General features: G+C 46.5%; 1 protein-coding gene and 1 long non-coding RNA gene across 22 annotated transcripts in view; one reads left to right on the forward strand and one right to left on the reverse strand.

Annotated features, from left to right (window-relative positions):
- The window catches only part of TNC (tenascin C), a 92,101-nt gene that overhangs the window by 21,363 nt on the left and 54,933 nt on the right, over positions 1-15,805 (forward strand). For all 16 annotated transcript variants that reach the window (XM_035723435.1, XM_035723433.1, XM_035723432.1 and 13 more), the window contains 5 exons: positions 6,486-7,079; positions 9,646-11,055; positions 12,325-12,588; positions 13,814-13,929; positions 14,651-14,807. In XM_035723435.1, the coding sequence (XP_035579328.1) occupies positions 6,623-7,079; positions 9,646-11,055; positions 12,325-12,588; positions 13,814-13,929; positions 14,651-14,807 (2,404 nt within the window). In that variant the 5' untranslated portion in view covers positions 6,486-6,622. The remainder of the gene's footprint in view (positions 1-6,485; positions 7,080-9,645; positions 11,056-12,324; positions 12,589-13,813; positions 13,930-14,650; positions 14,808-15,805) is intronic.
- LOC118356170 lies at positions 4,034-9,637 on the reverse strand. 6 transcript variants are annotated; one of them, XR_004819503.1, is made up of 4 exons: positions 9,472-9,637; positions 6,172-6,263; positions 5,270-5,385; positions 4,034-4,466 (listed from the first exon to the last, which is right to left on the reverse strand). It is a non-coding gene; the product is annotated as an uncharacterized LOC118356170 (long non-coding RNA). The 6 variants fall into 6 exon arrangements; XR_004819501.1 differs by having other exon boundaries at positions 5,270-5,454; XR_004819500.1 differs by lacking the exon at positions 9,472-9,637 and adding an exon at positions 5,865-5,943 and having other exon boundaries at positions 5,270-5,454; positions 6,172-6,479.

A 15,805-nucleotide genomic window follows, 5' to 3' on the forward strand; every position in this document is an offset into this window, starting at 1 on the left:
CCAAGTCCCTTGCCTTTTCTCCGCTCCCTTTCTAGTCTTCCACAGGCTTCGAATTCTGCCCACTTACTTCAGTTGTATCCATCCACTTCTCAAAACTGCCACCTATCCTTCAGGTCCATCTCAGAGGGTACCTCTTTCAATGTGTTTTTCCTAAGCGCCCCCCCCCCCCGAGAAGAATGCAGCCTCCCTCCACTTTAAACATGGCATAGACTTAGGTTGACCAGTCTCTGTTGTTATCTGTTATATTGTTGTTATAATCATGATGTATCTCCCTGATTCTCCCATCCCTTCTGGATGCAAAGTTTTCTTTCTGATCCATTCTCTATTTGACCAGTGTTATTATTGCTTCTATATTAATATTAGCCACCATATATAAAGCACCTACTGTATGCCAGACACTATGCTAGTAGCTTAACAGATACCTCACTTCATTCCATTCTCCCGAAACACCATGAAATAGAGGTTAGTATAGCCATGTAGGGGATCCAGGCAAGTGAGACTCAGGGGGTGAATGAATGGCCATAAAAAGCAGCTACTAAGTGGAAAAGCTGGATTCTAACATAGGTCTATTTCTTTCCAATGATCAGGCTCTTTCTCTCACACCCAGCTGCTTCATCAACAGAATAGTTTATACTGCTGAAGGGAAGAGACTGAGTCCTCTCAAAAACTCTGGAGAAAAGTAGTGTATGGGTCAACAGAAGGAGAGCCATAAGTTATCTTTGACAAGTTCTACCAGCTTCCAAGAGAAGGGTGAAGCAGAGCAGGACAAGATGTTAGGCATGGCCAGAGTGGTCCCTGAAGTAGCTTATCTTTGGTTTGATTTGAGGAGAAGAAACTCATGGAGAACTTGGGGCTCTAAAGTATGAAGAATGAAAAAGAAAGAAAGAAAGAAAAAGAGAGAAAGAGGGAAAAGAAGGAAGGAAGGAAAGAAGGAAGGAAGGAAGGGAAAAAGAAAGGGAGAAAAACAAAAGGAAGGAAGGAAAAGAAAGAAAGAAAAGAAAGGAAAGAGAAAGAAAGAAAAAAGAAAGAAAAAGAAAAAGAAAAAGAAAGAAAGAAAGGGAAGAAAACGTTTCCTATCCCAAGGGTAGGATGGGGCGCAGGGGGGGACATCTGCTGGCCTGGGGCAAGGTGGATGTCCCTTCAGAGTTGAGGAGGACAATAGCCGTAAAGATAATTTCTCACTTGTACCTGGATATGTTTGAACATGTAAGGTCCAAAAACGTAACAGAGAGTAAGTATCCTGCACGCACACATTTGCTTATGTTTCGCTGAGTTACCACATAACATCATCTTACACTAGTCCCATGCCATAGGTACCTGAGGTACTCACCTCATTTTCATGAGACAGGACACTTAGCAACATCAAACGGACTCTCTTTGACCTCTCTGAGCTTCAGTTTCCTCGTCTGTACCATGGATTTAATATCACTAAGCACTCCTCTAAACCAGTCCTGCTCAACAGAACTTCCTGCAACAGTGGAACTGTCCTTTAGCTGCACTGATACTATAGTCATTAGCCTCATGCCACTATAAAACACTTGAACTCTGAATAGTACAACTGAGGATGGAAATTTTCATTGTTTTCAATTTTAATTCATTTTCATTTTAGCAACCACTTGTGACTAGTGGCTGCCATATTGGACACTGCAGCTCTAGACCATGAATTCAAAGTTTTCTACCTCTTCTTCAGCCTTCTACCTCATGGGGAAATGTTTACGGTATTTTTTTTCTCTCCAGGTTAATTTTGTTTTGAAAAACTAACAGGAATGGAGGGACCTAAAGAGGCTCACCAAAAAACAAACAAACAAACAAAAAAACACCGCACAGCAGTTCACTTGGACCTAAAAATTGCTTTTGATAAAGATACAAAGCAAAGTCTGCTCTGCACTACTTTTCTGCACCCAGAATACATGCTGAGACAGGATAAAGAGCAGGGCAACATGCAAAGCTTGGAAACAGCCCTTTTGTCCTAAACGTGTAACCCCAGCAATCTATGTGTTGAGCCAATACAAAGGCTATGTCTCTTCCTGCTCTTCTCTTTTACAAACCCTGGTACTCAACTAGATCCTTTAATCTTATCATAAAACATAGGCAGACCTGGATCTAAATCTACATCCATATCTTCCAAAGCATATTTGTCTGGGAACTCTGAAAAAGAACGCTCTACTTCACTGCAGAACTTTCATCCTTGCTTAAAAAGCAGATCTGTATATGCCACGGTAGATTTCAAGAGTTGGGAGAAAGAAAATTCTAGAAAAAAATATTAATTGAAGGCCATACTTATCACTACAAAAGCTTCCCTTTGATGAGCTCCTTCTGCTAAGTCTGTGCCGTCCCTACGACCCACATTATCTCATGTACTTTTCACAACAATTTTCTGAGAACCCCTGCATCACATTTTAATGATGACGTGACTCTGGTTTAGGATGGTAGATAATATTTTACCCAAGAAAGAGGAAGTTGAACAGTGACTCAAACCCAACACAGGGTGTCTACAGAAGCTGTGTTCTTCAACACTAGTCTACATTCCAGTGCCTTGGACCGTGCTATATTCCCAAAGAAGCCCTTTATGTTGGAGAGTTCCAAGTAGAAAAATATTTCTCCTCCTGTGCTGAAATTTGCCTTCTTAACCAACCCTCCTCCCCACCCCCAACATAAACATGCGTCAGCCCTTGTTCTGTCCTTTGAGGACACAAGGGACTAGCCAGCTCCCACTTCCCTAGGATTTATACGTGGTCATCCTAACCCTCTCAACCCTGGCTTTTTCAGCTACAGGATAAACACACACGGTCCACACTCATTCCTCCTACAAGATAGTTTCCAGACCTTCTATTGCCTGATCACTTCCTATAAAGATAAGAATCTGCTTGTGCTTTTTAAGAAGTCTCTATAGAATAAGTCATTCATTCTGAAATTTTAAAAGCCCTACTGTCAGAACATGACCCTTCATGTTTTACCTAAATTATCACAAACTACAATCTAAAATAATTATCCTTAGGTCTATCCTCAAGGGAGACATTAACCAGCCAGTTGTCTGCATGAGAATACATTTTTAAAGGTTATTATTTGCTCCCTATCTTTTTCCTCTCTGGCATGAATATTTCCAGTTCTAGAAAATTTATCTTCATAAGGTTTACCTCCTCCCCCATCAGTAATTTCTACAGTGCCCCTTTCATCTAGACCCAGGTTGCTACAGAGTTTAAGACAGGATTCAATGCAGAGGTCAAGCTCAAGCTTAAGCAAAGGGAAGCTATCTGCCTGGACTCATGGCTATCTTTTGTTGTTAGGAGTGCAACAAAATAGCAGCTGCTTTTTAATGTGTGCCTGCTATGGGCCTGTCACTGTGCTGGGTGCTTTCTATAATGATTTCTAATCCACAATTCCCTTTGGAAAGACTTTGACTCACATTTTACAAACAAGGTCATGGTTAGACAAGATAAGTCACTTGTCAAAGGCATTGAACCCAGGTATGTCTAATTCTAAAGCCTGGGCACTTTCCTCCACACTGAAGATGTAATGGGTCTTTTCCAAAGTACAAAAAATATCCACCTGCCCTCCGACCACCATGAGCCAATGGGAAATACACCACCCTCAAGAATCACATTTCCTGCCACCAAACAATGCAGCATTTGGCTGTGCCAATGTAAGTCTCTTATATACGGCAATGCAAAATCCTCACTCAACCCATACTCTGGTCATTATTACCCTAGACTCATTGCCTCAGCATCTCAACCAGCAACTCTAATGGCCTTTTAGATGGAAATTTAAGTCATTTAGCAACACACAAAAAAGTGTTGGATAGAAGTCCCAAAGCATTTCAAGCTTGGCCCATGGCCCTTCCTCATAAAAAAGAAAGAAAGAAAAGAAAAAGCTAAGAATTGATGGAAAGAGGGTGGAAGGAAGGACTTTGTGGAAGGCAAAGAGAGTTAAAGTGATCGCAATAGAGTGTGCAATTAATGAATATTTGCCCAGTAAACAAATAAGATGGGCTGTGCTGGTTTAAAAGAAAAGAACTTACCAAGTTTCTCTTCTTCATAATCATTTTTATTCAATGCGCTGGCCTACATTGCAGATTCACACATTCTTATTTAGGAAACTAATTTGAATAAGAAAGCATACTCAAAAGAAGTGTTTGTTTCCTTTTTTTGTTGTTGCTGTTGTTTTGGGGTTTTGTTTGTTTTTGCCTAACCAGGGAGTAGATGCCCTAGGTAGCTGTTGCATGGAGAGTTGGTAAAATATCAAGTATGAATATAATTAGGATGTGGTGGGGATGTGTGGGTAGGAGGTTCTTGATTAAATGCATAGCCAGTGCTTTCTAGGTCCCCAGACCCGTGCTCAGTCCTACAGAAATGTTTCTCATTTCTGCCATAATCCCTCTCCAGATTTCGCAACGACTTTCTGTTCTCATGCAGGAGGCAATCACGTGGGATCATGTTGATGCATTTGATCGTTGGGCTAAAATCTTTCTGGAAAAAAAAAAAAGAGCACCTCTATAGGATAAGTATTCCAAATACTGAATCTAATTGACATACGTAGCTAACTCTGAAGGAGCAAGTATAAGAATAGCATGGGCATAGAAAAACGCCAATTTGCAAAGTGACTGATTAAAAACCGAATACCTCTCAACTATTTTCTTGAACTATATTCTGGTGTATTTTCTAACTAAAGAGTGGTATGAATGACTTCATTCCCTGTATATATCATTGCCACATGCATCCAGAGCATATTTAGGTCAATATTATAATCATCTAAGGTTTAGCCATGTCTTCCTATCTACTCAAAAAATTTGTCAACCACCTTCGACAACAGCCCTTGCCTCTTGCTACCTTGATTGTCCATACTGATAAATAGTCATAAGAGAGATGACTAAGACAATTTAACCAAGTAAGAACTGCCTCACAATAGCATAATCTCCTCCATATACTGTTGGTATCTAATCCTTTCACTCTTTAAGGCTCAGCTTAAATTCTGTCCTTTCCAACTACCACTCTTTGACAATCCTTTTCATTTTTTTGAAATTCCATACCACAAAATCAGTAATTTGCCTTCCTTCCTGCTTTATCCCTTCATTATTAAATGTGTGATTCCATTTTATTTATAATTCTATTGTTAAGGCCTCTGAGGGTAGGCACTTAGTCTTATGTTTATTTCTATCTCCACAGAGCTCTGATTATTGTGGAAAACTCAATGTATTAGTCTGTTCAGGCTATTATAGAAACATATCACAGACTGTTATTTTGGCTTAAACAACAAAAACTTATTTTCTTACATGTTCTACAGGGTAGAATTCCAACTCAAGGTGCTGGAAAATTCAGTTCTTATGAGGCCTCTCTCCTTAGCTTGCAGACGGCTGCCTTCTCACTGTGTCCTCACATGACCTCTCCTCTGTGCAGGAGCAGAGAGAGAAGGAGACGGAGAGTTCTGTCACATGGTGATCCTCTTCTTCTAAGGACACTAGCACAAACAGATTTGGGACCCACTCTTATGACCTCATTTAAACTTAATTACCTCTCTAAAGGCCCTATCACCAAATATAGTCCCATGGGAGGTTAGGGCTTCAATATATGAATTCGGGGGAAAGAGAAGACAGGATTTAGTCTCTAACGCCCAGTGAGAATAGTGTAAGTACTTGTAGATTGGAGAAGACCTCAGAGGCTCACTGACATTCTTTCTGAGCCATCCCCTGCCCTCGATCATAGTTTGGACAACTGGGGTTTAGAAACATTGTCAGATTCTCCAAAAAACTTGACTTTTTAAGGTTTTAGAAATAAATCAAGGAGAAAAGAAACTGGGTCTCAAAGAGGTAGAGTATTGTTCCAATGGCCACACAACAGTTAAGAAGCTGGGCTGGAATTAAAGCTCACCTTGCCTTCTAGCACATTCGTCATTTGAACCTCTGCCTCCAGGAGTGGAGGGAAACCAGCAGATGCTGCTAAATATGGACTGGAGGACCAATAATAAGAGGCAGGAGTTACTGAACACACCTACTGCGACTGTGGTCTCATAACATTACAATGACTCACTCAGTGGGCTGGAGTAAATATTGAAGGGATTCATAAATCTGTGAAAGATTTCTACTTATGTTTTTACTTATATCATTATTTTAACCCCAACATTAGCCATTCACTATACAGAAAGAGAAATAGGACAAAGAAGAGTTACATGACTTACCCAAAGGCACAGAGTTAGAGCTGAGATCCAAATCCAGGTCTGGTCTATACTGTTCCAAAGTTTTGCCCGTTTCTCTATTCCCTGCCATCTCCCTGTATTTCCAGAAGTTGAAAAGTAAGTGAAATCATTCCTTCAAGATGGCAATATTCTTTGAGAGACTAGTTGGTATCAACACTACAGTGAATACTGAAGGAGTATCAGGAGAGCTTCAGACGCAGGAGATAGAACATCAAAATTCACTTGGAATGACGATACTCAATAGAGTCGATTAGCAGTGGATACTGACAAGCTTGCTTTCCCTCCTTTCCTTGCAGAAGAGAATTCCTTCAGGAATATCAGGATCACACTCATCTGGATTCTCCTCTGTGCTTCCACATCTGCACTCCTGCCTGAGACCGAGACACCCTAGGAGTGAGAGCGCAGAAACGCCCCAGCCAGACCCACCTCCGCCATGGAGGCTGTGACCCGGCTGTTGGCGGGCATCCTCCTAGCCTCGCTCACCCTCACTACCGAAGGTGGGGTCCTCAAGAAAGTCATCCGGCACAAGCGACAGAGTGGGGTCAATGTCACTCTGCCGGAGGACCAGCAGCCGGTGGTGTTTAACCACATCTACAACATTAAGCTGCCCATCGGGTCCCAGTGCTCCGTGGATCTGGAATCAGCCAGTGGGGAGAAGGACCTGGCGCCGCCATCAGAGCCCAGCGAGAGCTTCCAGGAGCACACGGGCGACGGGGAAAACCAGATCGTCTTCACACACCGCATCAACATCCCCCGCCGGGCCTGTGGTTGTGCTGCAGCTCCTGACATCAAGGAGCTTCTGAGCAGACTGGAGGATCTGGAGAATCTGGTGTCTTCCCTGCGGGAGCAGTGCACCACAGGAGCCGGCTGTTGTCTCCAGCCCGCCGAAGGTACGCCCAGCCCCTCACTGTCCAGATGGGAGAAATGATGAGCCCGGCCAGATCCGTCACTTTGTTTCCAAAGCAGGTTCCCTGGGGAACTGACCTCACAAAGTGTTCATTTGAGAAGAGATTTTATGGTCAAATAAATGTGCAGAATGTAAACCATCTCTGTTCTGCTCTTGGAGAGTCATGGTGACAAATGTTTCTCAGAGGAGTTTTAGACCTCCGAGAAGTCTTGCTTGGAAAAACCTTGTTTCACCTTAATGACCGGTTTCTAACATTTATTTGACCATGAGATCTACACATTCTCTACCCCAAAACCTATGAACCATATCATGAAATTCCTGACCCAAGATCACTCTCTGAAAGGTGCTAATATGGCCTCATCACATCACTGTCCAGGCAGGAAAACTAAGGCCCAGAAGGAGGGTGGGATTCCTCACGGTCCTGCCACAAGTGATCGAGTTAGGACTTGAACCACAGTATCTCACACCCTGGTGTTCTCACAAAGACACAGTGCTGCCTGTGGTATTACAAAGTCTGGGAACTGGAAAAAATGTTCCAGCTTATGACAGCAACAACCATCATCACAATATACATTGAGCCCTCTTTCATGCATCAGGCACTGTATAATTCATTACCTGATTGAACCCTTCCGACAACCCTTTGAGATAAGGTTTAATACTCCCATTCTACAGATCTAACAGCTGAGACTCAAAGAAGTTAACCAGTTGGCACAAAAAGACACCAAGAGTAGTAAGAGAAAGGATCTCTGAGTGGGCCTGTGGTCTCCAGAGCTCACACTCCCTACCCCCACCCCCACGATAACCTGTATCCTGTGCATCTTTTTCTCAGGGATTTTGCCACTTTAGAATTGTCTTCATCTTCACTGCCTACACTTGACAGGGCTAGCTTCAAATCAGAGCTGAACATCTTTATTTCTGCCACCCTGACAAAATGACCAGAAAGCACTTTGATAAGTTATTTCAAGAGTAGACCTAATCACTGTAAGTGGAGAGGACTATAGGACATGCTCTAGGTGTACAAGGGGGGAGAAAATGTTTTCTTTAGGCACAAATTACTTTATCTTCCATTTCCATCAACTTCCTGGCAAAATGCAGATGGGAGTTACACAATAGGATTAATGCTAAAGAATGGGTTGAAATAATTGTTTAATGCAGTGCTGTCCAGGAGAAATATAACATGAGCCAGATATATATTCTTAACACTTCCAATAGTCACATTAAAGAAATAAAAAAGGAACAGGTGAAAATAGTTTTAATCAACTATTTTATTTAACTTAGTGTAACTAAATTATCCACTTTTCACCATGGGATCAACACAAAACTTATTAATGGATATTTTATATTCCTTTCTTTAAACAAATCTTTGAAATCCTGTATGTATTTGACATTTATAGCAAATCTCAATTCAGAGTAACCACGATCCAATTGTTTAGTAGCCACACGTGTCTAGTGGCTACCCTACATGAAAACGTATGATTCTCACCTTTCAGACTATTTGTTTTAATTGCCTTCTTCCCTGCTGTTAGGAAGGAGATAAAACATAGTAATACAACTGTACTTGGGTGCAGAGAAAATGGAGCGAGCTTTGTTTCTTCTCCTTGGCTCCATGGAGACTACACCAGTCACTCTTGCAAGCTGAGCCAACACACGATGTAGACTTCAAAGAGATGGAGTCATGTCAGCCCTGACCATGTCTTCCTCAGATTCACCCACCCCTGCAGCCTTCAGGATGGAGAGGGAAAAAGCTAGACGCACATGAGCGTTGTGGGGGTAGAGCCACATTATAAGCTGTACCGACAGAATTAGAAAGCCATTCCTATGCTGCCTCATTTCAGTAATGGAAAATTAGAAAGTTTGGTCACGTAAACCCACATACCGACTTGAGTCAACCCAAAAAACTGCAAGAGAAGGTCACAATGAGAACAACAGTAGGTCTGTAATGTCCTCACTTAGCCCTGATACACCCCAGGGAAGTAGGTGATTGGTCCCACCTGACCAATGAAGAAACTGATCTCCAAAGCATCTAACTCCCTTTCCAAATGCAGCACGGCTACTAAGCCAGAATAAGAATGAGTTCAGTTCAACAAATATTTCTTGTGTGAAACAATTATTCTCTTATGTGCCTGACCTTGGCAAGGTACAGGAGAAATTACGTAGCCCAGCATAATACATTCCACAAGGCAATGATTTGTAATCACCGGGGTCATGGGAATACTTAAAATTCGATAAAAACTATGGATCCTCTCCCGGGAGGGGGGTGGAGGGGCGGTGGAAAACACACACACACACACACACACACACACACACACACACAGCTACACACGTAAGTACACACTCTGTACATTTGAGAGGACAGGTTAAGAATTTGCACCTACTCTAATGGGGTGTCAGTTCCCTCTGATTTCACACATGAAGCCACTAGTTTTCAAGCCAGATGGGAGCTGAGGGTGCCACCATCTTCCGGTTGCATTGGAATGTGGGTCGGGCGGGTGGTAACAGAGAAAGCAGCAGCTTAGGCTCAGGGGTCAGCCTCTGCGCTCTCGTTGCAGGCCGCCTGGACACCAGGCCCTTCTGCAGCGGTCGTGGGAACTTCAGCGCGGAAGGATGCGGCTGTGTGTGCGAACCCGGCTGGAAAGGCCCCAACTGCTCGGAGCCCGAATGTCCTGGCAACTGTCACCTGCGAGGCCAGTGCCTGGATGGGCAGTGTGTCTGCGACGAGGGCTTCACGGGGGAGGGCTGCGGCCAGCTGGCCTGCCCCGGCGACTGCAACGACCAGGGCAAGTGCGTGAGCGGGGTCTGTGTGTGTTTCGAAGGCTACACGGGGGCCGACTGCAGCCGGGAGGTGTGCCCGGCGGCTTGCAGCGAGGAGCACGGTAGGTGTGTGGACGGCCGCTGCGTGTGCCAGGACGGCTTCGCGGGCGAGGACTGCGCCGAGCCGCTGTGCCTCAACAACTGCCACGGCCGCGGGCGGTGCGTGGAGAACGAGTGTGTGTGCGATGCAGGCTTCACGGGCGACGACTGTGGCGAGCTCATCTGCCCCAACGACTGCTTCGACCGCGGCCGCTGCGTCAACGGCACCTGCTACTGCGAGCAGGGCTTCACGGGCGAAGACTGCGGCGAGCTCAGCTGCCCGAACGCCTGCTCCGGCCACGGCCGCTGCCAGCAGGGCCAGTGCGTGTGCGAGCCGGCCTTCGCTGGGCCCGACTGCAGCGAGAAGAGGTGTCCCGCCGACTGCCACCAGCACGGCCGCTGCGTGGACGGGCGGTGTGAGTGCGACGCCGGCTTCGCGGGAGCCGACTGCGGCGAGCTCCAGTGTCCCAACGGCTGCAGCGGCCACGGCCGCTGTGTCAACGGGCAGTGCGTGTGCGACGGGGGCCGCACCGGAGAGGACTGCGGCCAGCTGCGGTGCCCCAACGACTGTCACAGCCGGGGCCGCTGCATCCAGGGCAAGTGCGAGTGCGAGCCGGGCTTCCAGGGCTACGACTGCAGTGACATGAGCTGCCCCAGCGACTGCCACCAGCACGGCCGCTGCGTGAACGGCATGTGCGTCTGTGACGACGGCTACACCGGGGAGGACTGCCGAGACCTGCGCTGCCCCGGGGACTGCAGCAGCCGCGGCCGCTGCGTGGGCGGCCGGTGCGAGTGTGAGCACGGCTTCACCGGCCCCGACTGCGCGGAACTCGCGTGCCCCGGCGACTGCCATGGTCAAGGCCGCTGTGTGAACGGGCAGTGCGTGTGCCACGAGGGCTTCATGGGCGCCGCGTGCAAGGAGCGGAGATGTCCCGGCAACTGTCACGGCCGGGGCCGCTGCGAGGACGGGCAGTGCATCTGCCAGGAGGGCTTCGCGGGCCCCGACTGCGGGCGGCGCTCCTGCCTCAACGACTGCAGTGGCTGGGGCCAGTGCGTGGAGGGCCGCTGCATCTGCAGCGAGGGCCACTCCGGGGACGACTGCTCGGAGGGTGAGTCCACTGACCATTGGTTCAGGAGCAGGCCCTGGTGCGGGTTGGAGAGCTAGGTGTCGTATTACACCTGCGCCCGCGCACGGCGCACACACACACCTTAGCAGGGGCCCTTGGTTATTCAGCTGTCACAGGGCTAACTATTGGAAGGCTCGGAGGCTCAGTGGGGGTCATAGAATTGTCCCAAGAACACTTAGCTCGTACATTCTAGAGCTGTTATTTGAGTCTACCCATCTGGTCTACACCCAGTGTAACACCTGTGGTGAGGTAGATGAAATGAAGACAGCCTTTTTGCTAAATATGAGCCCTCTCATCTCCTCCCCACTGACGCGGAACCAAAAATAACCTAAATCTCCATTTGAAGGGAAGCAAAAATTCAGCTCAATTGAATGGACAGTGAGATTACATAAAACAGTTTTACATGCACACTCAGAGAGTAAATGCTAATTAATCACATACGAGGTGGACCCATCTCTTAACTCATTTATTCGTAACTGTCTTTGATCCCGGGGATTATGAGCTCCTTCAAGGAGCGCTAATCTGACAGCACGAGGCACAGTATATGGTAAGTGCTCAATAAACATGGATTGAGTGAAAATACAACAAAGAATGATAATGCTCATGTTCACTGAGGGTCTTCTTTGTACTCCTCTCATCCACCCAGACTGTATCTGTTGTAATAGAGAATTTCTGCCCCGATTGAAGGTATCATTGATATGAATAAATAAATGTGTTTAATGGGCCCAAGGCAGGGAAGCCTGGTTGGAAAGAACACCAGGCTGGCAGGGAGGAGGTGTGAGTCCCAAATTTGATGAGATAAGCAAAGTTGGGCCAGTCCCTCTGCCTCTCTCACATCTAGAAAATGAAAGAATGGGACCAAATGAGCCCCAGATACCTTTCCAGCACTAACGATGTATGACCTCAAGTTCAGAGCAGGGAGCCAAGTTCAGGCTGCCTGTGCCCATGCAAATGGCCCGAATCTGAACTAAGGTCCAGAGAGTAGAGAAGTCGGAGGGGTCAGGTCACAAAGAAGCCTAACGGCCACGCTGCAGACTCAGCACTTTAGCCTGACGGTCACCAGAGGTTTTCAAGTTGGATCAAAGCAGAAGGTCCTTGACGAGTCTTTTATTTTAGGAAATGGAAGCCCGATTTTAGGGCTCTGTGACTGGTAACAGGGGGACAGGTGAAGGGAAACAGCCTAGAGAGAGAATTTATAGAGGACCTTACTGACACCACCTGACCCAAGCTGTCCTTTCGTTCTCCTGCCAGTGTCCCCTCCCAAAGACCTCATCGTGACAGAAGTGACGGAAGAGACCGTAAACCTGGCCTGGGACAACGAGATGCGGGTCACAGAGTACCTGGTCATGTACACACCCACCCACGAGCACGGCCTGGAAATGCAGTTCCGCGTGCCTGGGGACCAGACGTCCACCACCATCCGGGAGCTGGAGCCTGGTGTGGAGTACTTTATCCGTGTCTTTGCCATCCTGGAAAACAAGAAGAGCATCCCCGTCAGCGCCAGGGTGGCCACGTGTGAGTGCCCAGAACCCATCCCCACCCCCACAGCCTCTACTGCCCTCGGCTTGCCCAGTTCATGACCTGCCCCCACGGGTCACCGCCTCACCTTCGCCCCCATGGCTGCGTAGCTGTCCTTTCATCGTTGCACCAGTTAAGACCCTGGGATCCAGTGAAGCCCACTGAATTTTTTTAAAAGAAACCCCTCATCTAGTAATTCATTTAACTCACCATAACCCTATGAGATAGGGACAATTATTAACCCATTTTACAGATAAGAAAACTGCGACTAAATGGTCAGCAGCTCCTCCCAAATCAGACTCTTAATAAGTTGTGGAGATGGAATTTTAACCCTGGAAGTCTGGTTGCAGGTTTATGCTCTTGCTCATTCTATTCTACTACTTCCTTTCTATGGAGCTCATTGTCCACATATTAAAAAAAAAAAAAAAAGTAGAAACATTAGGGTTCAAGTTATTCCTTTAGGAATCCAACAACAGTATAATTCCCTTCATACCTAAAAAAGCAAGTTGTGGCTAGAAATTGGTCCTTATTTTTGCTCAACAAATATAACATTGGCTGCCACGTATTTTTTTTTAAAAAAGATTTTATTTATTTATTTGACAGAGACATAGAGAGCACAGATAGGCAGAGTGGCAGGCAGAGGGAGAGAGAGAAGCAGACCCTCCGCAGAGCAGGGAGCCCGATGCGGGGCCCAATCCCAGGACCCTGGGATCATGACCTGAGCCGAAGGGAGCCTCTTAACCGACTGAGCCACCCAGGCACCCCTGGCTCCCACGTATTGAAATGTGCTGTGCTCCAGGACCCGTGCCCAGCGGCCGACATGCAACGTATCACTCAGTCCTCAAAACATTCCTAGGAACAGGCGTACTTACCTCTTCCTCCCGAGTGAAGAAGCTGAGGCTTGGGGCACTTTGTGCAACTTGCCCATGCACACAAAACTTTTGTAATGTGGAGCTTGGATTTGAGCCCAAGGTCCATCTGATTCCAAACCCTGGGTTCATATGGCTTCACCATATGAAATTGCCAGGATTTAATCATATGGTGGGTCCTAATGCTAATTGTCACACTGCCTCGCAGTAAACAGCATCCCACAAGTAGTCGGAAATAGAATCCAGCTCTGACGGGGGTGGGGCACCCACCAGTGGGGTTTAGGGGGAATCACCTCTGTGTCCACCGCCCCCCCGCAACATGCAGCCATCCTTCCGTCTGCTCTTCCTGACAGACTTGCCTGCGCCTGAAGGCCTAAAGTTCAAGTCCATCAAGGAGACATCTGTGGAAGTGGAGTGGGATCCTCTGGACATCGCTTTTGAAACATGGGAGATCATCTTCCGGAATATGGTAAGGAGCACAGAGGAGTGGGCATATTTGACCTCAAGGATCTGAACGATGGTCTGAGGGCTCTACAGACTTTTATATCAACTTTCTTTCCGTAGCTTCTGGTGGGGAACCCGGCTGTGGATCGTTAGCCCCTACATGTTTGCATATATATTCTAAGTGATTTTAATAAGTCCGTAAGCATAGCCCTTAGGGCTGTGAGCTCAAATAGATGCTGAGCCGTCGCCTTGTTCCTCATAGTCTGGCAAATCTCTACTCAGAATAGAACAAACAAGCTCTGTCTCCAGATGCCTCCAGGCATATCTGAGATGGAGTATCCCTTCTATCTGGGCCTTAGAGCTCATAAGAGGCAGGGAAGTATATTCCTGAGTCCGAGCCCAGGCACTGTCACTAACTAGCTGGGTGCCAATGGGACAGGCACCCAACCTCTCTGATGCTCACTTCTTGGTCTATCAAAGGAAGGATTGAATCTGTGGCTCTAGACTGCTTTAGCTCTCACATTCTGGCACTTGACTTGAGTGTCCAAGGAGTGAGTAGAGAGGTTTACAAGAGGGAGAAGCCAACTCAAGAAATGTACTGATCCTCTGTGCGTCCTCAGCACCTGCCATGCTGATCTGCCGCCAAGGGAGAGCTTAGCGAAGGAGTGGATGTGGAAGGAGCGAGCCACAGAGAAGAAGAGGCTGAAACCTCCTTTAGGTCTTACCAAGGTGCTCCTGTCTTTCAGAATAAAGAGGATGAGGGAGAGATCACCAAAAGCCTGAGGAGGCCAGAGACCACATACCGGCAGACTGGCCTTGCTCCTGGGCAAGAATATGAGATCTCGCTGCACATCGTGAAAAACAATACCCGCGGCCCGGGCCTGAAGAGGGTGACCACCACCCGTGAGTATCACCTTTAACAGCACGGCCCCTGTGATAAAGCTGACTGTACCCCATAGCGCCTCTGCTTGAAAATATTTCCTCTTCTGTCGCTTCTGCATCAACTAGATTTTGCTACGTAAAAAACAAGCCCCAAAGTTAGTGGCTTAAAACTATAGTTCTGCACATTGGTGATTTGGGGTTGGGCTCAGCTGGGCAATTCTGTTTTTGAGTGGGCTTGCTGATGCATCTGTGTGGGCTGGGGGCTGGCTGGCCTCAGGTGGCCTCAGTATGCTAACCTGGGCCTGATCACATGGCAGCTGAGCACTGTATCACTCTGTCAAAGCGCATCTCAAGGCCAGTCCAGATTTAAGGGGTGGGGAAACAGATCCAGCCCTTGATGAAAGGCGCCTCAAAGTAACATCTCAAAGGGGCACAGATACAGGAAGATCAATAAGAGAGACCATTAGAAATAACCTACCATATCATCTAATCTGATACACCAGTCTTGTGAAAGAGGTTGGGAAAATACTATTGTTATTACTTTTCCAAGAGTAAAAACTGAGGCTCAGGGAAGTGAAATCAGTTTAACAAACATCACATGGTAAACACTTGGGCCTCCACAGGGTCACAATTATCAGCGAGGATCCAGTTTTATAACTTTTACCCCCTTTACCACTAGCATTGATGAGGAACTGGTCTATGTAGAATGTTCATCCTGTATCTCCAAAAGGAACATAAATTAAATGTCATTCAATAATAAAGATGTCAGAACTTCTTGGGGGTAGAGTAGAATTTGGCCCTACTGGATCCTTTGGTGAGGGGGAAAAAAGAAAATCTGGATTTGGAGTTGTTCTACCAAGAAGCAAAATTTTAAACATCAATAAATAAATAAATAAAATTATTTTGCATTGCCATTTGGGAAAACCTCTTTATCTTCTTCAAGATAGCATCTGTGCCAACTGTTTAAGGAATTGATTCTTTTTGGCAGGAGATTGTTGGAAAAGTTCAATCTGTTGACT

The sequence above is a fragment of the Zalophus californianus genome, chromosome 13 (assembly GCF_009762305.2).
Source record: "Zalophus californianus isolate mZalCal1 chromosome 13, mZalCal1.pri.v2, whole genome shotgun sequence".
NCBI classification, from domain to species: Eukaryota; Metazoa; Chordata; class Mammalia; order Carnivora; family Otariidae; genus Zalophus; species Zalophus californianus.